Below are 25493 nucleotides of genomic sequence, written 5' to 3'. Positions count from 1 at the left end.
AAGGACATCATTTTCAATTATGCCATTTTGGCTCATGAAATTGCTGTCTGCTTCTATATTTGGCATTGGAAGACTTTACGCTCCCATATGCAGTACATTTCTTTCAATTGCATTCGTATCCTTAAAATTTCTTACAAAAGTTTCATATAGGCCTGGCAAACTGACACTTGTACTCTGCAAAAGTATGAAGCTGGGCTAGTTTACAAGCGACACTGTCAGACTTCACCATCTGAATAATGAGTTCTAGCTGTATTAAATCCAAGTTAGACATGAGGATGTAAAATAATGTGCCAGTAAATACTGGAACAATAACGGAACTGGCTCTTTATTTAACATTAGTTTAATAGTAGGCACACAGCTTTTTAGCCTGGCTCAACTTTCATGTGAGTGTTGGTAAGGGGCTGCAGCATCTTATTACTCCAGGACCAAGATAAGTCTTATTCTAGCTGTGTGATTGCATGTAATAGCTGCTGGGAATATGCAATGATCTTCCATGGCTTTGATTATGCATAATGTTAACCAAGAAAAGCAGTTCGTATAAAGTTAGAATATCAAATAATCCGGAACCTAACGGTTGCTAGGCCAAATGTGATTCCTTTCGGCTGACATGAGAATTGATTTAGCAATTAATAAACTTACCTGGTGGCCTTCTTGAGACTTACTATGGAGGAATTGCTGGCTAAAGTCTTTGTTCTCAGTCTTTAATATTTTAATGAGCCTTCAGGCTTAGCTGCTTACAAATGAGTAGGGATTTCTAAGTGTGGTGTTTAATGTTTCAACTCCGCAAAGGACGGTGATTAGAAAGCTCTTGTTTCAATTTCCCACAGGCATTGTGCCGCAAGCAATAAACAGAGACCAGTCTATGTATGTGGATACCGTAGTATGGCATACTGTGACCTAAAGACTTATCTTTTACTTTAGATTTAATTTAGTTGAATGCGGTCTGAATATTATGTAACATTAAATACAGTGTTGTTTCGAAACTGGTGTCTTCTATTTAAAGTGAAGGCAATATTACAAAACCAGATTCATTTAGATTTATATTACAATTTCTATTATGTTTTGGGTCTGGCTGTTTTGTTTAGTTTAGTTTACATACTTTATCAAACCAACAGCAATATGTTTATATCATTCTAGCAAGTTCAGAATTAGCAGTTTACATCCACGAGACATACTAAAAGATTTTCCTTTTCATTTTGGATGCTTTGTAGTCTTATGTTTTTCTTGGAGCACTCTTGAGTCATGTACAGCTCTGCTGATAATGGCAATCTGTGCGTTGAGGAGATGACTCTACAGCTTTGAAATAGACACATGAATTCAGAGGCTTCATTTTCAGCTTGTTTATAAATAGACCCTTGAAGGTGACAAATGTTAAATGTGTGAATTTTTTTAAAGCTGCACTACCACCTACATAATAACCAATGTTCTACTTCCTGAGCAGCTTTTATTTATTTTTTTCCCCTGGGACTCTTATTACTTCACCAACTTTTAACTAATTGTATTCTGATTGGTATTACTGGTTACCAGTAACCGTCTTCCATGTTTAGGCCTTTAGAGGAATAGAGGAGGACTGGGAAAACCGGTGCATGTACCAGCCCTCCGGGGCCGCCAGTAAGGAGGGGCATGTTGGTAAAATTTTTAATCTGTGTAAGCGTTGATTTGAAAGAAACCTGTCCTTTTATGTGCTGCCTGTAATTACACAGATATTCTTCACTTGATTTATATATTATTTAGGTGCACAGGTTACTCTATTTATTTAGACAACTAAACAAATGTTTAGAAACATTACCAGCCATAATAAGTATATAAAAATTGAATGAGATAAAATAAATAATTGCACATTATTTTTTATTCTCGACGGACAAGAATTTGTTTGCATTCCTATGTTTGTTTGGCTTATTGGAAACCTTACTTGATGTAGCACACTTTTTCTGTTATATTTATAAATGGTTTTTCAGCATTAATTAATCAATTCCATATTGTATAGGGATATTGTATAGGGATTCAAAATTATTTAATTCAATCTAAGTTAGTTATACAGTGTCCTGACCAAAAGTGACCATTAATTTTGCCTCTATGTAAGGATTCCTCATAAATATATTGCTAGTTATTTTGTAACATCACTTTCTGTTATACTTATGTTTCATGCATTTTTTTTTATTTAGATTCCTTCCTGGACAAGGGCTGATACTCTATCCACAAATAGGAGATAAACTTGATATTATATGCCCCAAAGTGGACTCCAAATCTTCTGCCCAATATGAATATTATAAAGTCTACCTAGTGGATAAGGATCAAGCTGATACCTGCACTATAAAAGACAAAACACCTTTGCTGAATTGTGCTAAACCAGACCAAGATGTGAAATTCACCATCAAGTTTCAAGAGTTCAGTCCAAATCTCTGGGGACTGGAATTCCAGAGGAACAAGGACTATTACATCATATGTACGTATGCCTGATTTTATTTATCTCTTATGTCAAATTATGCTGTATGAATTGTTGCTATGTGTAGAAGTAGCTGTATCTTTTAATGTTTAAATAACTTTTAATGTCCACTGGAAACTTGATCTGAGACAGACAATACATATCAGAATATATCAGCTAAATCCCCTTTCTAGAAATCAATGTGTTTTTCATATTGAAAATAGATTAACATTGGGGTCCTGTGGCAGACGCAGGGAATAAAAGCTACTGGATTTGATATATAGGTCTACTTAATAGTTGGGGTATCAAAATCTCCTTCAGCAGCTTGAATCAGAGTAGAAATAAAAAGGCATCTAATGTCCCCTGCTTTTTAGCAGCATTAAATGGGTTTGCAGGCTGAGAGCTGATCAAAGCCTGGAAACCAAGAAACACACTTTCATTACCTCAGACCTCAAAGCCCAGTTGCTAACCTTTTTGAAAGTACTGCCCAGACTATCATGAAATATAATCATTTTTCGGCTTTCTAACATCTTTTATGACCTGTAAAGTGGGTAAAGAAGTGCCTCGGGAAACATTCAACTGAAAATCTCCAGCTTGCATGCGGACCTCATTAGTTCAGTTTACACTGAGATGATCATTTATTCTGACATGGATAAACTCAGATATGTAGGTTTTCCTAAATGTTTGTCCTGTATATTTTTTTTTTTATCTTCCATTTTCAAATAACCCTCCTAATTAATGACCCTTTTGCCTCAGTCCAAACAGTCTAATTCCCTAACCAGTTGCATGAGTTGATCTAATGTGGAATGCAGTTAGTTGGATACATTTTAGTCATAGAAGACCACAGAAGACTACATCTTTTTCCTGTAATCTGGAAACTGGCCACTGCATCTTCTTTTTTTTTAGATTCCCCTTTATCCTAAAAGCCTGCTTAGGCTGTATAGTAGGATATTATTATTTTATAACTACAGCTACGATGATCTCTGTTATCCATTGTATGGTGGATCTGTGACAGAAATTAGTAACATAACAGCTGAAGAAATGCACAAACCTGCTTTGTAATATCTTGAGGCCTTTGCTGAATACACTACTTTTGTAATTTTGTTAAAACTATTAACAAAAAACAGACATTTCTAAGAATGCTTAGCATGCACTGAATGGGCTAACATGGACAATGAAAGTTTGTCATTGTAAGCTCCCCAGAACTCAGTGCAGTTTTCAGATCAGATCTGGTAGTTTGCTGTTACACTTGGAGATCTCCAAAACAAAGACTTAAGTGCTAACACAGAATAAAAACTGGTACTGCTGCCCCAGGTGAAAATGATCACTCCAGAGTAAAAAAAAGCAGCTCTTATAGAACACACAATTGCACCTATTCTTTTTAGAGTTCCTTAGAAAAATGACATATAATTTGCAGCCATTGATAGTTTAAGTAGAAAACCACTGGAAATATTTGTCATGTTGGTAATCAAAGAGTAAAACATTTTTAAATTGGAAAATTTTCTGTTCACAAATGTGATTAAGGAAATTGTATCTGTGCAGACAATGATATGCATTTTGACAGTTATGTATAATAACATTATTTTTTTGAACTACTGTGATCAGTTTCTGGCCTCATCCAAGTGCCCCTATATCCTCAGTACAAGAAAGGGTTATAATAGGTGTGAGTCAATATCCATCGCATACGTACTGAAAGAAATGTAAATTTGCATTGCATCTGTACAGGAAAGCAAACAAATAGAAATGAGAGATAAAGTGGTGAGCGATAAAGGGGTCTATTTACTAAGTCTTGGAGAGAGATAAAGTACCAACCAATCAGCTCCTAACTTCCATGTCACAGGCTGTGTTTGAAAAAGGACATTAAGGAGTTGGTTGGCTGGTACTTTATCTCCGTAAAAATTTATCTCCTTCCAAGGCTTTGTAAATAGACCCCGAAGTACAAACCAATCAGTTTGTAACTGTCATTTTTCTAGCTAAGCCTGTAAAATGACTGATGGTAGAAGCAGATTGGTTGGCACTTTATCTCTCTCCAGGATTTGATAAATCTACTACTAAGTGATTTCACACAGCCAGGTATCCTTCCATTAAATGGTTGTCATAAATGCCAGAATTACGTCTTTAGGGAGAATGTACCACTCTAATAGAGTGTTTTATCATGTCCATTTTCTTTTAGTTAGATTGGAGTATATCATTGATGTGTTATATACTTTAATAGAAATAAAGGTCTTGGTAGACTTACAGGTTTTAATGGAGTCATGGTCTATTGTGATTTACCATTGCATGCCACCCAGATCTATTAATAGGATTTTGAATTGCTATCATAATATTTTTCATTCAGTGACATTACTGTTGCAAAACTGTCAGTTTATCTTATTGTAAGGTGTACCAGTCATTTTCACACTGCAGAGACTGCTGTTTTATTGGATTAATCAATATTCAGCCTTTGAATTTATCAGGAACTAGTGACATCACTGAGGCTTGAACTCCATAATACATTGTGCCTAGTTTTGAAAACTAGGCTGCATTGTCATGCACATTGATTGATTCAACCCAGAATATGGTTGATACCATTGCATGTTGGCGACAGGTACATTTTAACATGGCAGAATTACTGCAGCTTTAGTACATACAAACCTCTGTATATTGTAGCACTGCATTGGCAGTACGGCTTTCTAATTCCTGTTTTTTTTTCTGTGATTTTTTTTTCTTTTTTTCTTTTACTTGAAGTTACCAGTTGTTGCTTTGCTTCTTCTTATAGAGGAGTATTTTAGGCTTCTTTGTAATTCAAGTTTCCAACTGCTTTGCTGTAAAACCATAAGGTAAAGTTGTTTTTAATCAGCCCAAGCTTGTAGAAAGTAGCATTAGATTGTATGAAGCAGCTCACCATGAAGGAATGAGGTTCATCATCCGGGCAAAGTCTAACAGTGGCATTTATTGGGTTTACCACTGGTCTGTCCTCCGTCAAAGTAAACTGTCCATCCAAGCTATTATACAATGAGAGTGGAACCTTTTCTAAACTGTAGTGTTATATTCCAAACTGTCAGTTGGCATTAACTCAGTCAGTGGTAAAATCTCACCACTAAGAGCTGAACTCTGCCTCAAAATGATGTTTTCCACTTCAGTGCCACTTGTAACGCAATTACTGGGTCATTAATATCATTGCATGCAATTAGTGCCAGTAGAGCAAGCCTGTGTGTCTTCCCTGTACCATGACCCTTTGTTAGCCAGGGAATTCAGCTGATCAATTCAGACTCATTTGTGGAGAGAGTGTTTTTAAGCCAAAATATTGTAATGGTTTAATTACAGTAATTGCAGTGTTGAGTAGTCACTATGGCTGGGAATGAGTTAAATCATTAATTCTGCGGTCCTCCATGCATTACAGAGCTCTGTTGCCGTATTGTCTGTTACATACAGTATTTTAATTATTTTTCAGTTTATTCATTCTTAGTGCCTTATCGTTGTCCACTGCATTTAAGCCCCTCTTTTTTTTTATTTGCTTTTGCAAATTATGGTTATTTGCTACTTTTATTGTTTATTCCCACCATTTTAATGAAAGCTCTCTAGTCTTGTTCGAGAAAGGCCATGAGCATAAATGCAAATATAAATTGCTCAGAATGCCCTGTGTAGTCTTATCAGGTTAAAGTCAGACAACAAATTTAGGCATAGTTGGGCAATAAAGTAATTTTTCAAAACTAATATAGTAGGGCTTCAAGGCCTACATCAGAGCTTTGTTTACATTTGTATCAATTTCTGCAGATTGCTTATTTAACTACTCTGTTTCCTTTTATTTTTCAGTTTATCTTCCTTTATAATAAGAGTACTTCTTGTAGATTGAACAGACCCATTTCTTTATAAGGAATAATAGGGGCACCTACATCTGTAGTTTACATTAAGTACGCCTTTAGATTGCAGTGGCAATAGGACACTCCTTCCTAAATCTCCAATCTCTGCTGAATATTTTGTGTGCTTCAATAGAAGAAAACATCGCCCTCCGCTGCCAGGAGGGCGGAAAAAAAAGACGATTTATTACTGCAAGCACCATTTGATCTTCTTGAGAAAATGCAGGCGTATTGGGCTATGGCCTGGGAAGGTACTTGTGTCCTTGTCACTCTTTCTCTTTCTTTGCTTTCGGCAAGGATGGCAATGAACTGTGCTTAACAAAGACAGCTGTGGTCTGTGAAATCTGTGCTCATTAAATCAAGACACTCAGGTTTAAAGTGTTCCTGATAGCTATTGAAAAGCCAGTATATGAGAAAAAATTGATAATGTTGCTCGTGTTTGCTTATTCTTTTCCTAGCGTTTCCTTCGTTTTTGTGTCACCCTCCAAAAATGGAGGATGAAGGAAATCTAGCTCAAATTACAATCAATGAGAGCGAGGTTAAGGTTGCACTACAGAATATTCATAAGCTCCCTACTATGCTTTTGTCTTGTCACAAGAATTCCACTTGATGTGAGAAGACTTGATGCTTCGTCTACCTTTTTTTTTATTTTAAAGCTTTGGAGAGGGGTATTTTCCTCCTCCATGTTAAGGTAGGAGACAAAGTATATTTGTGTTCATAAAGTCATTGTATTACCAATTATAAAATCACTGTTATTCTAAAAGTAAAACACTAAAATGAAAATAAAAGTATAATTGATATTCTAATAGAATAAAATAAAGAGATTTAATATATAAAAAAAAGTTTCTTTTTGGTATTTTACTTTTCCCACTCTGAGGAGTCTATAAATGTATATAGCATTAAAAGGAATATGAGGAGAATTGGAACTCTGCACCTATGTATGTGATAATGTGTATATGACTACAGACATGTATAAATATAAAGATATAAAGGGTGTTGTGTAGAGTATGTAGGTTTGTGACATAGGTACTCACCAACATGATCTCAGGTCCTTGCAATGGGTCCTTCTTCTCGTAGAACTTTGTGGAGCGGTGATGTTCAGTGACTCTTTGTTCTGTAATCTTAGAAGTGTGATGTCTTAAGGGATCACTTCAGAACAAGTGTACTTTGGTTGCTTGATATACACAGAAAAAGGCATATATTGGAATCAAACCTAATTACCCAATCAAGGTTAGGGTAAGTATAGTGTAAATGGGGAGGTGTGGGTTACAGTTTCCATTAATTGTAATGGGGAAAGGGGACATGGACTGTCAAATCCGTAGTTGTTCGCTACTGCAATATTGCTATATGGAGCATGTGCCTAGTCTCTGAAGGACTAGGGCATTTTTTTCCAACTTTATATCTGGACTAATTCTCTCGTCCACATCACCCTTCCCCATTGTAATTAGCCCTGAAATTTGTAACCCAGCCCTCCACACTACCACATAATCAACCCTCCTTAATATCCCATACCCAACCCTCCTTAATATCCCATACCCAACCTTGATCTAGCAATAGATTATGATTTAAAAATCTGTTCAAATGCATTTTTCCATGCATATCATGCAACTCAAGTACACTGGTATTGAAGTGACCCTTTAAGACATTACACTTCTAAGTAAACAGAACAATGGCCACTGAGCATCACCGCTTCATGAAGTTCAAGGAGCAGAGAGACCCACTACAAGAACCTGAGAGCATGTTGGTGAGTACCTATGTGATCAATCACACACATACATACTGATTCCAAGACTCCACACACCACTCTCTATATATGTCTGTATTTATATAAACATTATCACATACATACATACGGGATGTAGTCTGCATCCCGGCACGTGGGATGCCGATGGTCAAAATTCCGGCGCTGGGAGGGGTAGGTTAGGCTTATGTACTAGGGGTAAGGGTTAGTGTTAGGGTACTTACCTAATGGTGTCGGGATTCTCACTGTCGAGATGCCGCTGTCGGAATTCTGACCGGCGGCATACCGACTGCCAGGATCCTATACACAACCCTTACTTACATACATACATACATACATACATACAAATATGGTGCAATTCTCGTGATGTGCACTTTTCCTTCAATTTTGCTACATTACCACTAAATTCAAACAGTCATATAAATTGGGATATCCCAGTTGCACAAACCATGACACTATTTTCATATGTATATATAATGTGTGTGTGTTTGTGTTACTGCATTATGCCCAGTCTAATGTCTATATACATTAGTGCAGCAATACATTCCTTTACCTTGATTACCAAAGCCAGACTTTCACTTTATGATTTTGTAGAATTACACTACTTGTCTAAATGAGCAGGATTTCAGTGTGCCTAGCTTTTAAAGGGAAATGTATCTTCAGAAAAGCCAACAAACCCTAATGTACTGTATATCTGGCCTTTGAATTATAACCTGCAGATATTTGTTTGATTATAAATTGATGGAGTTTTTTTTTTTTAAGAACTGCTGTAAAAGAAATATATCTTTTGTTTTCCTTTCATCCTATAGAAATAACATTGGTTGTTTATGTTAAATATATTACCTCAAAGGGAAGGTATTATTAAAAATATATATATTTAACAAAAAACAAGGAACATTGTAGATGAGATTTTAAGGAGCAGACTGTGGCTATGATGATTTTATAGGAGGACTTAACAAATACTATGTATTTCATAGTGTAGCTTTACATTATAATTTTTTTGATGTTTGTTATTAATTATTATTTATATGGCATTCTCCTTTATATTTGTCTTTTTGCCTGCAGTTCTCTGCTTCCGTTCACTTTGCTTAGCACTGTGTCACTTGCTGACATAAAGGTTTGTCTTGCTGTACTCCCAGCACGTTGAATGTCTTTGTCTAAAATCTGCTTTCAAATGTTATTTTTAGCCGTTGTGACTTCTGTGTAAGCTAAGGTCAGTAAGAGTAACACTTCACTAGTAATGGGCAATGTTCCCTGTCTCTTTAATGATCTTTGGTATTAGAGGAGTTAACTATGCACAAATTTAGCAGCTGGGATTACCAGTGGATCATCAAGTTGATGACACAGTGACATTGCATTAACTCATGAATCTAGCTTGTCACATCAGGCATATATTCTGCATTGGACTGGCTACAAAGGTTGCTAATTAAAAATAAAAAAGACAAAATCCAACATAATACACTATAAGGCAGGCAGACAAATGAAACAGCCAGAGTGTGCTTGCATGGTCTTGCTGCCAAAGGATTTTCTTTGATAAGAGAGCTGTGAGCTTGATAATCCTGTGAAGCGGACATTAGATCAAGTACAGCTTGCAATAAGGATTGCTTCGTATTAATGCTTGACTCTAAAGGCTTTCACTTTTTTCTGTTTTACTGAGTAGAATAGATTTTTTTACTGAGTCTAGGGATGTTTATTATGCCTGCCTCTCTCTTGCAAAGCCCAAACGGATATGACTGGAGAAATGAATATTCGTTTAACTAGGCTTTAAAACTCCCAGGTAATTCATCTCACACTATGATTAAATCACTGCATAGCGTGAATAGAATATACGAGTGACTACATTATAGACAGTAATTAGAGAACAGATACTCCATCTAACACTGTCTACAATACGCCAACCAAGTGCAAAAGATGGATTTTTTTGTTATTATGTTTTCCCAGCCTTCATCAGTGAAACTATGTAGGCGCAGAAACCCAGCCAGCTTAGTGCTCTATCTGATTAGTGCAATGTTACTGTCTTGATAGGCCAAAATCAGCCAAGATCTATGCAGCAGCTTAGTCTCCTGGGAGGCAGCATAATAACGATCAAATGAAGACATATTAAAATGTAATATTACTTCCCTTCCATGGGGACTATATAAAATCATAGCCAGAAACAGATTGTGCCTGCTGCTTCTGTTTTAACTGCTGAATCAGTAGCTTTTCATTTTGAGTTAGCATTTCAAACACTAAACAGAATAGATAGAAAGACAGATAAATAGACCGACAATGTCAGATAAAACGTAGGACTCGTGCACACGCTCGTTGTCCGCTACAAGAAAATGATGTCGGCAGGGCACCAATTACTGCTGTCTCTTCCTAGCCACATTTTACTGATGCCTGTGTGGACAGCAGTGGTGTTGTACCATAGAGAACAATGGTTCTCTATGCTGTGCTATTTCTACAGACCTTCTCTCCAGCTGTGTCAATAAGCCATTACACATCATGAACGTTGAGGAAAACTTAGTCCAGTTATTTCCAATAAATCAATACTTGACCAATGAAAGCTATTGGAATTGTTGAACCATGAAGGGAGCTTAGCCTTGTCCTACCTATATCTAGATTACATAAAATCAGATTATCCTCCAATCAACTATACTTGAAAGTATAATGGCACCAATAAACTGTAAATGTGAAAAATGCTCTCTTTCAACAGACGTACTGCCAAAGGCTTTGCGGTCTGGAAGCTGGTGGTCGAAATGCCGACCGCCGGCTTCCCGACTGTGAAATCCTGGAATGGGACTAATGATAGGCATCGAAATCCCGATGCCTATCATTATCCACCCGCCAAAATCCCGACGCCCGGCATACCGAACGAAGGTAAGCCAGCCGTCGGGAGCGGACAGCTGAGGGAGGGTGGGTGGGTTAGGGTTAGGCACCCCCGGGGGGAGGTTAAGGTTTGGAACCCCCCAGGCTTATGTCCGGAGGAATGTCATACCGATTCCTGCCAAAGTGCTATTCAGATGTCGACAGCAATTAATGCAGGAAAAGAAGGGATGAGAGAAAGTGCTCCTGGGACTTCATTATTGTAATGATCAAGTTTTTATTTTATTCCAACAGGACTCAGATGCATAATTTACACATCACCATTATATTAAAACTGTGTCACAACTCGTTCAGATCTGGCCATATCTGATGATGAGCCAAACAACCATACTACAAAGGTGCTCCATTCAGTTTGGTCAGCCAGTCTGACCATAAGACCTACCAATCAGATCAGTGTAATTATACACAGCAGCAGCTCGCTGACCAGATCATTTCCAAGTACATATGTTAAATCAATTTTTTTATATCAGACTAGGCCATATTTGCCGACATTCAGCTCCCTCCTTCTGGGAGGGAGCTGAATGTCTGTATATAGGGGGGGCGTGGCGATGATGAAGTATTGGGGGCAGGGCCGGGGTTGTGACCGCGCGATTGGTTTCATTGTTGCCCCACCCCCTTTTCACAATGTAACAAAGTACAAAGTAACGTCATTGTGAAGCAGGGGGCGGGGCCACAATGAAACGAATTGCGTCGCTGGGGGGGGAGGGATCGGCGGTACCGGGAGGCTTGCCTGCCTTTCCAGGGGGCCAGGAGTGGCACCCGATATTCGGGAGGCTCCCGGCCAAATCTGGAGGGTTGTTGAGCCTGGTCTAGGCCTGAGGGGGACACTTTGTGGGTCAGCAGTGAGTTAAAACTGTTGTTAAATTACACTTTAAAGCCTTTAGCTGGCTAAGCATCATCAAAAACTGTTGTTGGCATACAATAGATTACCCATTCTTTCCTGAATAATTAAGGAGCGCTAAACTGCAGTGCTTGCCAGATATTGGACATAGCTATTCAGGCACTAACGCTGAGCGATACATGCAGACCTTCTAACCTATAAAAAAGTAACATAGATCTATTTCTTATTAATGCCAATGTGTGGTTGCAAATCCTAAATGAGAACATTAGGCAATATTACGTTTATTAAAAAGTCCAGGGATTAAAATTTGAGATTGTGTTAACATTCACACCACACTTTATAAATGGCATACTTCAGTAGCACTTTGTTCCTAGGACAACAAAAGCCAAGAGCAAATGATAAAATAATTGGAGCAAATGCTCTTAAAGTAGGAACAGCTTACAGCCCCAGGCATTATAAACTGCACATTCCATTTCTAGCATTTTGCCTCAGCTTTTTACAATTATTTGGCTATAGAATTTATAAAAACAAAGCATTTGGAATATTAATTCTCTTTTTAAATTACAGGAAATTAATGTTGTGATTTTATTATGGAGCCAAAGGGAGAAAAAAAAACATATATTGTAACTTGAGCACAAATTGGGCAAATCTCTTTTAAAAGACAATGTTATTAAAGCCTTTTTGAATGAAATAAAACAAAAAAAACCCACTGTGAAATATCTGCTTTTGGAGTATTAATGTAGTTGCTTTTAAGAACTATTTCAGTCTAACTCGTATCATCACTGTGTATCTGGATAACCTGCTGCTGCACAAATGGATGATTCATTTTAGCTTTATATGAGTTTTGTGACAATTTTTTTAAGCATTTAAACATCTGAAATGAAAACAAAATCCATTATCTGCATCAGAGGATCTTTCTTAAAGATTCTCACTGCATAATAAGATGCAGTTTCTACTCCTACATACTTATCATTCCCAACTCTACTAGTGACCCTGTCAAAACCATATTCCTTACATTACTTTAATAAAAAAATAATAATAATCCTACTAACTTCCAACTGCTATTACATTTCATACCTCAGTTCTCTCCTTGGGCTTTATTTACGAAGCGCTTGGAGGTCAGAATGTAAAACTGCACTCAGTCAGTGTAGAGCCCGACGTACTTTACAAAAGCCGCCACTACATAAAGCCCTTGTGTCTTTCAAATCTCTATATGTTACTTGGCTTTTATAGGAAACTGCTTATAATAAGGAGGAGAACCCTTAAATTCAGTGAAAACCGGAGCAACGCTCAACTGCTTCCTCGACTTTGTAATGATAAATAGCATCGATAGAAGATTTTCTCTTTCTGCAATATGCAATTATAGAAATATTTTTATCTCTGCTTTTTGTTAAATAGACTGTTTCGTCTATCAAAATTTGATTATCAATCTTCCATATTGGTTTTACATGATTTATTTGAAGTAATGGAGCTTTTTGGACTATGTTATACTTCCTTTTATATGATTTGTTTCAGCAATAAAATAAAAGTACCTATTTCCCTGCTCTTAGCTTCATTTATTATTTACATATATAGAGATATTATTATCGAAAGAGGAAAACAAAGACCTCAGTATAGTCAGCACAACAAGATAAGTGGTTTGTGCAAAAGTTAAAGCATACTTGCCAACTCTTCCTCATTGGCAGAGAGACTCCCTGAAATAGTAGCAATCTCCCTGTCTCCCTGAAGAGTCTAGAAATCTCCCTGATAGTACCTTATCCCCATTATGTAGCTGTTATATTAAAACAGATATATACATTCTAATGGGATCATTAGTATAATTTCCCTGCATTGGTTATAAGGCACAATGATCCCTATGGCTACATGCATTTTCTGAAAAGTATTAGTGTGTTTTCATCAACAAGTATATCTTACTAACTGCTTTGGGTCTCCTTTACATTTGGATGTAAATCAATTTTATGATACGCCTCTCAGATATAGCAGTACACGCCCACTTTACCAATGCGCTCATAGGTGCTGCTTTCTCAATCTCCCAGAAATGCTTTTTCAAAAGTAGACAAGTATGAATTAAAGGTTTTCATCATAATAAGAAACTGATTCCATCAATAAATAACTAAATGTACAGTTACATACAACATATGCACTATTTGGTTGTTTTTATGACGCCACAGTGGGAAACTATTTGCCAATCATTCCTTACATAAAACATACTGATTTTTGAGGCCCACTTTTGGCTACAGTGGCAACCTTAATAGCTCGTCTGTCCATAGTCCTCATTTATGGTGATTGTTCGGATAGATAGTTGGCAACTTTAAGAAGCTCTTCTCCCAGAGATCCCGGAGGGAGAATTCCCAGGAGCCCAGGTGAACTGCAGGGTGAGTAGCACCATGAATCACATCCCTGATCCCTGGCCCACCTGCAAAATGCTGCGATTTGCTGCACTTTACAGCTGTAGGTCCTCCCTGCCTACCCCATCTGTGTCACACCCGTTTGTCTGGCCCTCCCCTTTAGAATGTAAGCTCTTATGAGCAGGGCCCTCTACTCTATTGTACTTCTCCCTACTTTATTTTCATCTACTTCTTACTCCCCACTAGTGCACCTAACACTTGGTTGCTTTGCTCTGTTGCTTATCTGGGTGTTATGGTCACAAATGCGTTAACGAATTGCGTTAATGCAGCCACACCCTACCTATTTCTCTGCAGTAGTGTATGGTATAAGGCAGTGTTGGCTAACCTTGACACTCCAGCTGTTATGGTACTACATAACCCAGCATGCACTGCTACAGTTTTGCTAATAGGGCATGCTAAAACTGTGGCAGGGCATGCTGGGATATATAGTTTCACAACAGCTGGAGTGTCAAGGTTAGCCAATACTGGTATAAGGGAAGGATTTCTGCTCTCCCAGTTTCCCAGGAGAGCTCCAAGATATTCTGGAAGAGTAGACAAGTATGGTTCAGCAGATTTAGAAACTTATAGAATTTTGATGAATAAGACAAAAAAAACATCCTTACACAATGCCTCAAGCATAACAAATGCAACAAAATATGTTTCTGTATGATTTTTGATCATTTATATTAATGATATTTAAAGAGGATAGCTCTTTAGTAGTTTCTATGGTGATTTTGCTGTTCGTGGTAGAGGGTTTGCTTTAAATGTCATTGTCATCTGCTTAGAATACAAAATGGCCACAGAGAATACCCCTTCGATATCAGAAAGGCCTTCCAGTCATTTCATGTGTTTGCTTAATAAAAAGCCTTTTTTTGTGCTTTGAATAGGAAGCAAAGGAATTCATCCAAATTGCTGGTGTTCTGAATTTCCCTATAGAGGTTGTTACAAGCAGTCAGTTTTAATTAAGGATGTAATGTGGCTTTGGCCTTTTGCTATTCTACCAGATAACACTTCATTTCGAAGATGAGCTTTGCGGTGCCCAAAGCTATTTTAGGAACCTCTAACAGAGATCATGCAAAAAGACTGTGACATGCAAAATTACATGACACAAACGCCTTCATCAACGCAGGGATAAATAAAAAAAACAGCACAAAATGTAGTATAATTTTAACAGTAACATATACTACTACTATTCATTTGAATAATAATTAGGAAACCGTTTTATGTGAATTATGCTTTCTCGGCTTCATAGTGTAGTACGTCTTCAAATAGAGAATTGCTAGCTTGAGACAGATTTATGTTGGCATTCTATTACGTGAAGCTTCTAGTCTGATTTAGACCCTGACGCTTCTTTAATCAGCTGCCCCTATAGGTGTGTACCATTTTGTTGCAAGTTTTGTGTTACAAAACTCCTCCTCCACTGTACATTTTCTCATCTGACACGTTAAAATATTAGATGTGAGTGACAGACTGGCAGAAGAAGCAAGAGTCTATTCAATAGTAAATACATTTTGTGGATGACAAAGAACAAGCACCCTGCAGCTTTCATTACAATTAAAACAAAAAAATACTGCTTTAGCATATCTACAGCTCAGCTGTTATTTTCTCTATACCTATTTTTTTCTTCTATCTTGCTGGCCTGTGCGTCGACAAATAGGTTGAAAAAAAAACACTTTTATCACAGACACATTTGATTTATGTCTAGTACTGCTGCTTGCTATTGATTTTTGTTTCCGCTAAAAAAAAAAACTATGTCTCCATTATTTTGTGCGCCTTGTGTTCTAGTGTCACGCTGTCAGATGTACTCATAGATTAGATTACTATCGCTTTTTTTTTTTCCTTTGGCATAAAAATAGGTTTGGCGACATGATTTTACAAAGAGAAACACCACGGGAGTGCATTGGAATGCCATGGTGTAAATTAAATAAAGTAGGATGAAAAAACCTATAGAATTTGTTTATACTTAGAATGATAAGTGCACATATAGACAAGATAAGGAGATTTTTGGGCATTGTGGTGATTGTGTACAATAGATGGATGGGTGGTACGGGGATGTTGTACTTATGCAATGCTTTAATACTGGACAATTAGTGGATGCAGAGGCAAAATACAAGTTACAGGGGTCTATGTACTAAGCCTTGGAAAGAGATGATGCACCAACCAATCCGCTTCTGTCACTTTACAGGCTGTGTTTGAAAAATTAGTTAGGAGCTCATTGGTTGGTACTTCATCTATGTCCACTATGTCTCTCCAAGGCTTAGTAAATAGACCATTAAATTGTTATACAATGAGATTATGAAGTCTAACTTTTGAATTGAAAAATAAATATGTATATACCAAATATCACGGGAGTCTTGTTTGGACCAAAAAAATCGAGGCATTAGATTCACTTTGAAAAGAAGTTAATGCTGGCAAACTGTCTTCAATTTTCTAAAAGTATAAGGTTCCTAAGTCAGTAAAGTATATAATAAACCCCTGTGCTGACTTAGGAACCTGCCACGCACTGACATTCGTACTCCTCTATGGTGAATATGGCATTTTGAAAACATCTAATGAAATGTGAGATTGGCTTGACACAAAACAGCTAACTATTGTTAATGACAACAATTAACTGATACGTTAAACCATCCATGTAATTTCCTGATCTTATTTATTTAACATAATAAATGGCTTTGATGTGGGGAAACTACTTTAAACCAGCAAAGCCCTAGGGAGAAGCCTTCTAAGCCCCAAGATTAAAATTTTAAACATTTTGTGGCTCTGGGCTCAAATATAGTCATTAGTTACCAGTGGACTGTAAAGAGAAGTAAATGTATTACTGTGTAATATATACAATATAGAACGTGTTTTGAAAATCCCACAATTTGTCTTGTTCTACAGCTACATCTAATGGTTCAATAGAGGGTGTGGATAACCAAGAAGGAGGAGTGTGTGTAACTAAAGCCATGAAGATCCTCATGAAGGTTGGACAAGGTAGGAAAAACACTACTTAATTTCACTTCATCATCCATTAGAGATTAATATTACTTGATTAACTTTGAATAATATTTATGTTTCAGAGCAAAGGACTTTTAATAGCATTTTTTTATTCAGAACAATGACAATCTGAGTAAATTCTTTTTTATGACTAATAGTTTTCCATATGGCACAGCTTTGTAATATATATTATCATAACTTATTTGACGCTATTTCAGTATATTGGTTGCTTGTGTAAAATACACTTTACATAACTGCACAGAAACAATTGCATGCATATTGTGGTAGTGGTAGTAACAGAGATCGAGGCTAATTTATTTAGCCTGCAGATTCCCAGGGAACCTCGCTCTATGTGCGCCTCTACACATTTCTGGTTATTATGGTAGGTCAAACCTTGTATGTTTACTTTTGCCCATACCTCTATGGGACGCAAGCACAATGGTGTCAATCCAATTTGCAGCGAAGGGTGCGAGTTGCCGTTGTCATGGCGTTAAAACGCCAGCAATGGCACCTCCTCTCGCATCGTGTCCGAATTCGTACAATTTTGTTTGGAGACCTATGGGCTGCAAGCACTTTTGTGTGAGTTCAAGCTGCCGTCAAGTGCGGCATGCTGCGATGACTCGCACATGCGAGATCATCGCAGACAATTTGATTGATCCCTACAAATGAAGTTTTCCTTCCCTTATATTACGAGGTGTCATCGGAACATTGTGGCTAATTGAGACCGCCTATTAGACTTGGATTCTTCACTGTTATGTGGGGTACACATGTGACTGACCCAGCGGCCGGCCAACCATACAAGCCTACCGAGCAACTGATTTGGTAAGAGCATACACACTTACCAATTGGCCACTCGATATGTCTGGCCAGATATCACAACTGGCATTGTCATTTGCCTGTCCAGTTGTGTGATATTATTGTCGGCAGTTCCTGACAGTTCGGTCGGTCACCCGTACACACCGGCACAATATATCTGTGAACACCCTCGTTCACAGATACTGTATATCGTGTGTAAACACCCGCAGATGCACTGAATGATATATTGTACAGTGTGTACCCAGCATTACAAGCAATTGTTGTGATCTACTTTCTATCTACTAAAGCCAATTATTTTACCTCCTACTCTTAAAGATTTTCACAAAAATTTAATTATCCTCCCATATGATCTAATTAAATCTTGATTTACAAAACATAAACATAGGTTTGTTTAAGAACAATAAAGTTTCATTATACTGTAAGTCCTCCCATTATTATTGTTTACAATGTATCTGCTAATTCACAACATGTAAATGCCAACAGTCAGCAGAGCCAACAGTGTTATTTGCTAATAGTCCTGACCTCTGCAATATAGATCAGATGAATTGTAGAAACCTCCAAGGAATATTTGCTTCATCCAACATTAAGCCATGAGATTGTGCACTTTATGGCAGAGGATTTCAGCCTTACATGTCCCTACTTCTACTGTAACCCCTACCACACCTCATACTGCATCCGTCAACATTCCAGCACAACCCATAGACTATAAGCTCCATAAAATGTTCATTTACAAATACCATACAAAATGGAAAAGAAAGTGTAACTGGATTATATTATGGCTAACCTGTTCTGATTCAAAGTAGGAGTTACATGGAAATTGCAGCAGCTTCACTCTTTACTCTCCATCTACTGCAGGTTCCTATTCATCAATAGATAGAAACGTTAAATTCAAGACAATCGTTCCTGTTTTTCAATGTAATTTTTAACTATACTGGGCAGTAATACAGTTTAAAAAAAGTTTTGGGCCATTAAATAATTATTAATGTTTTTTTTGCTTTGTGTTAATCGTAGACATCAAATTCTTCAACCTGCTTCAAAAGGCATATTATTTATCATTTAATCTGTACAAGTTTCCTTGTTTTTGGATATAGATAACTGTGTGTAGAATTAATAATATTTCTAATTAGAACTTAGTTTTGTAGTCAATCAACTCACTGTGTTAAATTGAAATGTCATTTGCAGAGCATTGCTTGCCAACTGCGACTCTGCGAGAATCCCTATAGTTTCCCCACATGGTCTTACAATCTCAGCTTCATATATAACTTGCATTATGTGCTTTCTTAGAGGAAAAATATCACTGTTATCTTAGCACGTACACCAAGGATTGTTTGTTACTGCTGCATATCTCACTGGTTTTGCTTAATACCTTTTGCATACTTTGGCATGTGGTCTCTGCTTTATAAAGTCCAGTATAATGAAGCTATTTATGTATTCTTGTAGATGCTGACTCTCCAGGTACCAGTTTGAATGCAAATCCGACAAGACGTGCAGATCAAGAGCCTGGTATCAACGGGAAGAGTTCAACAACTAGTCCATATGTCAATGGCCCTAAAAGTAGGTTTCATTCTCATATTTCTTGCGTTTTTAATAGTCTGCCGCCTGTAGTCTTTGTAAGTCTGTCAGCTGTCTAATATTCACCCCACTCTGGTCCTCTCTGCTATTCCCTGGCTCCTCAGTGGCTCTGTTTCGCCTCCCTGCTCCGTCCCTTCCTCATATACATAATATACATATTTGAGTTATTTTTATCAGAGGTTTCTATATACGTGTGTACATATCAAACTGTCACAAATGGCCTTTACAATTGGTACATCTTGGGGACCAATGTCCTATTCGCTTTTGAAACAGAAATATTGTGTAGATACAAAATTACTTCTGTTTGGGCATTTAATATAATGTGATGGTGGAGCATGAAATTCAAGGTTCTTAGGGGTAAATTTACTAAAGTGAGAGTTTTTAGAAGTGCGTTTTAAAAGTGATGTTGCCGATCGCAACCTATCAGATTCTAGCTATTATCTTCTAGAAGGTGCTAGTTAAATGTTAAGTAGAATCTGATTGGTTGCTATGTGCAACATCACTTTTAAAACTCACTTCTAAAAACTCTCACTTTAGTAAATTTACCCCTTAGTGTATTTTTATATATCAAATACAAGGGGTTAATGGTGATTTGTTCCCTAGGCATACTCATGTCCATGATGTCTTCATCAGGCAGGCGCACATCCACTAGCAGATATTAATGGACGAGTGAACGATAACTACATCGTTATCGCTCAGTCGTGCATGAATTGGCCACTAAAATGTCGGAAACGAACAGCGATGCGCGCTCCCGCTGGTCGTTTCTGACATCAATCATCGCCCGAACATCCTGGTCAATCTGCCGATAACGACAGATTAACCATGTTCGGGGATGACGGAGGGTGCCTGCAGACAGTGAACGACATATCGTTCAGTGTAGGCACTGCAGGGGATGGGAACGATGGTACGATTACGATGTCGTAATCGTACTGTCTTCCCTGGATACACTCCTTAATCTTATAGGTTATCATTTAGAGAACAATTAAACTAATACACTGACACATCAGTCATTTTCTGGTGCATTTTAATTCATTAATATGTCATTGTATCTATTGGAGGATGCCTTATGTGTGAGACTACTGTGACTAATCTTTGTAACATATGCGATAACGAGAAAAAGGGAGGAGTCAGTTACCATGTGTTCATCCATAATGTCCCCCATTGTGCTCATTATGTTATATGTGCTTATTATTCTAATTAATTCATAATGTGCTGAGAGCACGGAATATCAGACTGTTCAATGTGACACTTTTTACTGCTTGCCAGATGTGCAGTCATTTGTTTAGTTAATTGTGTATTACATAAGCTGAATCATTAATATTTCTACTGTGTTGCCCAAATTACCTTCAGTTTTCATGAGTGTAGATAGATCCTAATTCTGCACTGAAAGTGCATGAAATGACATTACATTACAGGCATCTGCACTGGTGAGAGATATGACTCATATCATAATAAGGGAACATTGCTGCAGCTCCCTCAGGCATTAAAAAGGTTGATCAGCATTTTTTTTCTTTCGAAAATCACAATAAGATATGCTGCGTACAGTAGTGGTAAATCTTCTGGGAAATGCTGTCCTGCAATAGTCACAGGAAAGCCAGGATTTCTAGAAGAGGCATATCTAAGGCTTTGTTGCCAATGTTGATGCATGGCCATAGCAGAAATACTGTGGATAGAAATCAGCATGGAAATAGAATTATGAGACACAAAGTATTGTTTAATATTGATCACTTGCTCCTTTTGTTTGCATTTAGCTACCTATGATGGTAATTGCTTTGTCAAAGTTCAGTTATGAGCCAGTACATTCTTCCTATTCTGCTGACAAATCAAAATGTTAACCTCGTTAAAATGAAATTGTGCTGTATGTTTATGTTATGGTTCATAAAGCTTTCTTTGTCTTTTTTTTTTTCTTCCTTAAGGTTCTAGCACAGATGGCAAAAACGCTGGACATACAAGTATCATAGGATCCGAAGTGGCCTTATTTGCTGGGATTGCTTCAGGGTGCATCATCTTCATCGTCATTATAATTACTCTTGTGGTGCTTTTGTTGAAATACAGAAGACGACACAGAAAGCATTCACCTCAACATACTACAACTTTGTCCCTTAGTACATTAGCCACACCAAAGCGCAGTGGCAATAATAATGGTTCAGAGCCAAGTGACATTATCATCCCTCTAAGGACTGCAGACAGCGTGTTCTGTCCCCATTATGAGAAGGTCAGTGGAGATTACGGACATCCTGTTTACATTGTACAAGAAATGCCACCACAGAGTCCAGCAAATATTTACTACAAGGTTTGAGGTATTCGGTGGCACCTTTTGACAATATTAAGGACAAGTAAAGGTCTGTTGCTTCCTGATGGGGGTTTTTGGCGATTCCTTATGCATAAACATGGACTTGCATAAGGGAACAGGCACAAGAGAAAACCTTTCTTCAGAGAAAGCCGCACAGTTTATGGGATGTGATGGTTCCTGTGACAAGTGTTCACTGCAAGCTGGTAGACTTTACAACAAAATACCCATTCTGATAGCTATACCCTGGTCATGTTCACCCTACTCTAAGCCATGAGCGCCAGGCATCTAAGCATATATGAAAACCAGGTTAATATAGACATATTCAAGTACATTATTCATCTGAGGCATTTTAAGGATGCTTTAGCATATTTATCATGAAATGCAATGTCCTAATCTAATAACAACTAGATTTTTCAATACATACTGGATTTGTCAGAAACGTGAAAGAAGACAAAAACGAAATTTTTTGGCATTTTAGTCCTTCACAGTTTCATATTTGTCTGTTGTCTATGATGACGTTATCCTTCACATAAGATTCTCTCTCACTCCACCTCCTTAATCACTAATGGAACATTAACCTTTGTGGGCTCTTTACTCCATCCATTCTACCGCAGTTACACTCGAATGGGTAATGTATTATGGAAATTGTGTTTGCTAATACAGAGCCTTCCAGCAAGAAGTTAGGCTCCCGGCATATACAGGAGTCCATAGGATAACGAGCTGGTTGCAGTTAAATGCTGCTGCTACTGAAAACAAGCATAGGAAAGAGACCTACATAGGCAGCAAAGCACTTTGATATCTTAGGATTTGAGCGGCAAATGAAATGTAGTGGAGTAAGACTACACCAGGCGGATTTCTGTCTAGTAGCGCTATCTAGTTGCAGTGTATGGAGTTCCAGAAAACCTTCACTACAAGTAAAGACAAAGAAGTATGTTTAGACAAATGATAAGCAGGTAGAGAAAGACAATAGTAAGTTGCTAAGAGGCAAGACTGTTGGCGACAAAGGCAATAAGAGAATGTTGTGTGAAACTCCTAGTCTGTTGTGACTGAATCTATAAACGGACTCAGGTGCTATACTGACCATATTATTCCTCAGCTAGGAAAAGCTTTCTAGATAATAACAGAAAGCCAAATGTAACCAGTGCTTCAAGAGTCAGAGGTCATAGAAGAGCAGATGTTCCATAAGTCTGTGAAAATATGAAATTAAATTTTTCTCTCTTTGATATGTATTTGAGAAAGCCATTTACCTGGTCCTTCTAAAAGAAATCATTGGCCGCATTTTCATTGTGGTCGCACTACCCAGAGGGGTGTAGCATTGGTATCGTAGCTGATACGGCATATCGCTGGTGCTCTGTTTCAAAGTAAAGCACATATGGCAAACATGTTACAGTTCTTAGGTATAAAATAAATTATTAGTATGGGGAGCAGGAAAGAATAAAAAAAGACTTATTTAATAGGTGTATAGCACACAGGGGATATATAGTAAAAAGATTTTACTAATATATAATTTAATATTGCACAGCCTGCCCCTCCAGAAGATGTGAAATCCATTTTGCAGCAGTTAAATAGGCTTAACTGTTAGCATTACAGAGTAGAATCAGACAATGCTTCTGGGGGGAAGAAAGCAACTAGATTCCAAAAATAACAATAATGAGAAAAAGGAAAAATAACAAAGACCTCTAAAGGCGTCTTACACAAGAGCAGACTAGGAAGTTCCAGCCCAAAAAAGCAGGAAATCAGTATTACTACATCGTACATATAACAAAGATGAGAAGATGTTTTGTCAGTCATTTTCTGCATTAGAATTTCCTTTTGCCTTAATGCAACGATGTTACTAGACTTCAGCAGGTTACAGAGAGCAATACCTATGTTATTCTTCTACCTTTTATTTCCTGCCACCATCCCTCTTCCCTCCTTCTGTCTTTTTTTCTTTCTTTCTTACAGTTATGTGCTATGCAAAACAGATATCATCAACACCGTCCTGTTTCTATGGTAACACTTTGCTCTCTGAATTGGAAAGAAAAAAATTAGTAACAGCGTTTTAAGGTTCTCGAGTCTCTAAGGAGCACCTGCAACGATGAACTGTCACAGGATTGATTGCTCTCCTTTTTTCTTGAACCTGAAAAATTTTGTTGGCAAGAAGGAATAGTTGTGTGGTCAGCTAAACAAATGAGTGATGGCAATTATTTCTTAGCATTTACAATACAATTTTTTTTTTTTTTGTTCAAAATTCCAATATGACGCATGTAATTGTTCAGCACCCTAACACAACATGTAACATAAAGGAACACTCATTTGATAGGAATGACCTTTCCTTGGCGTTACCTTGTTTTATCCATCCTCTGTGCTATAGGAAGGAACTTAAAAAAAAAATATATATATTATATATATTTTTTTTTTTACCATCCTTTGGCAGTGTCCTTCTTTTTATTAAAGCTGTGAAAATCTTGGTAACAAATGCATCAACCTGCAGTGTCAAACCCTTTTATTTTATGTCTGTTTTGTGTATGACGCCGAATGACAATCTTCAAACTGTTCCCTTTTGTTTAGTTGGTTCAGGTTTGGAAAGTTATTTTTTTTTTCTGTAAATGCCTTGCTTGTGAGATCATGTGATCCTCACCTGACTTAGGAATTTGCACCATTATGTCAAAGTAAAGATGCTGTAAATATGTTAAGAAATGTATCTGGATTTGGGGTGTGTCCGTAGCCTTATTCACCTTTTTAAATATTAATATAGAAAAAAAATTACACTTGGAAAAAAAAAGACAGAAAATGGATTTTCTTAAACAGATTGTGTACATAGAGCAATGTTGGATTTTTTTACAAAGTCTAAGCAAAATGTTTTGTATAAAATTGAATTTTTGCTATGTATTTAGCTACCGCTTGTTTAAAGGCAGTGTCATTTTCCCTTTGCACTGTAATGAGAGAGAAAAGGTAAAAAGGTTGCCAAATTGCTGCATATATGTGCTGTAATTGTGTACCATGAATATTTATTTAAAATAATTTTTTGTCCAATTTTGTAAGTAACACAGTATTATGCCTGAGTTTATAAATATTTGTTTCCTTTTTTTAAGAAACGAAATAGCCTTTCCTAGGTTTACAAGTTTTGCTTTAGTTTCACATTGTATTTAGCCCTTCAGCCCGTTCCCTCCCAGACAACAAAACTCTGAAATTTCACATTCCACGTCTGTTTCAAACTGAATTTGTTCTTAAAAAAATAAAATATTTTTTCCTATGGAAGTTCTTGTTTGATTTTTTTTTTTTTGTTTTTACTAAGATGTCCTTGGGTTATCCTAAATTTCTATATCAAACACACACATACATTTTTTAAATATGGAACAAGTAGTGTATAATGTCCTTTGGTATGCTAGAACTGCAGCTGCTTTTTATGTATTATGCTCAAAATAATTAATTAATTGTACTATGTTGACATTCTTTGACATGAAACCTTTAGTTGAAATATATTTTACGATCTGTGCCAAATTAACAGGCAGCAGCTAAGCAGCCCTGCACTCATCTGAAGCTGCCAAAAATTTGGATCTCCTCCAACTTGGTCATCTTAGGGGCTCTTTGTTTGAAAAACTGATACTGCAGGTCAGATGAGCTGCAGGATTATCCTGCATCGGTCCAGTTGACAGTTGCTCTATAAATAGATGTCTGCAGGCTGCATGACTGATGGGCTATATAGTCAAGATCATAAGCTAAGATCACAAGTTGTGTTGCTAGTGTTTCATGCCC

General features: G+C 37.2%; 1 protein-coding gene across 1 annotated transcript in view; it reads left to right on the top strand.

Moving 5' to 3' along the window:
- The window catches only part of EFNB2 (ephrin B2), a 43567-nt gene extending 18592 nt beyond the window's left edge, over positions 1–24975 (top strand). Inside the window, exons 2-5 of the mRNA XM_088458288.1 lie at positions 2166–2446; positions 16979–17071; positions 19331–19444; positions 21379–24975. Of these exons, the coding sequence (XP_088314414.1) occupies positions 2166–2446; positions 16979–17071; positions 19331–19444; positions 21379–21761 (871 nt within the window). The 3' untranslated portion in view covers positions 21762–24975. The remainder of the gene's footprint in view (positions 1–2165; positions 2447–16978; positions 17072–19330; positions 19445–21378) is intronic.
- The last annotated feature ends 518 nt before the right edge of the window (positions 24976–25493 follow it).

The sequence above is a fragment of the Taudactylus pleione genome, unplaced genomic scaffold, assembly GCF_031769625.1.
Source record: "Taudactylus pleione unplaced genomic scaffold, aTauple2 ptg000041l, whole genome shotgun sequence".
Classification (NCBI taxonomy): domain Eukaryota; kingdom Metazoa; phylum Chordata; class Amphibia; order Anura; family Myobatrachidae; genus Taudactylus; species Taudactylus pleione.
The sequence above is the reverse complement of the archived record's forward strand: the minus strand, read 5'-3'. Positions and strand labels throughout refer to the sequence as shown.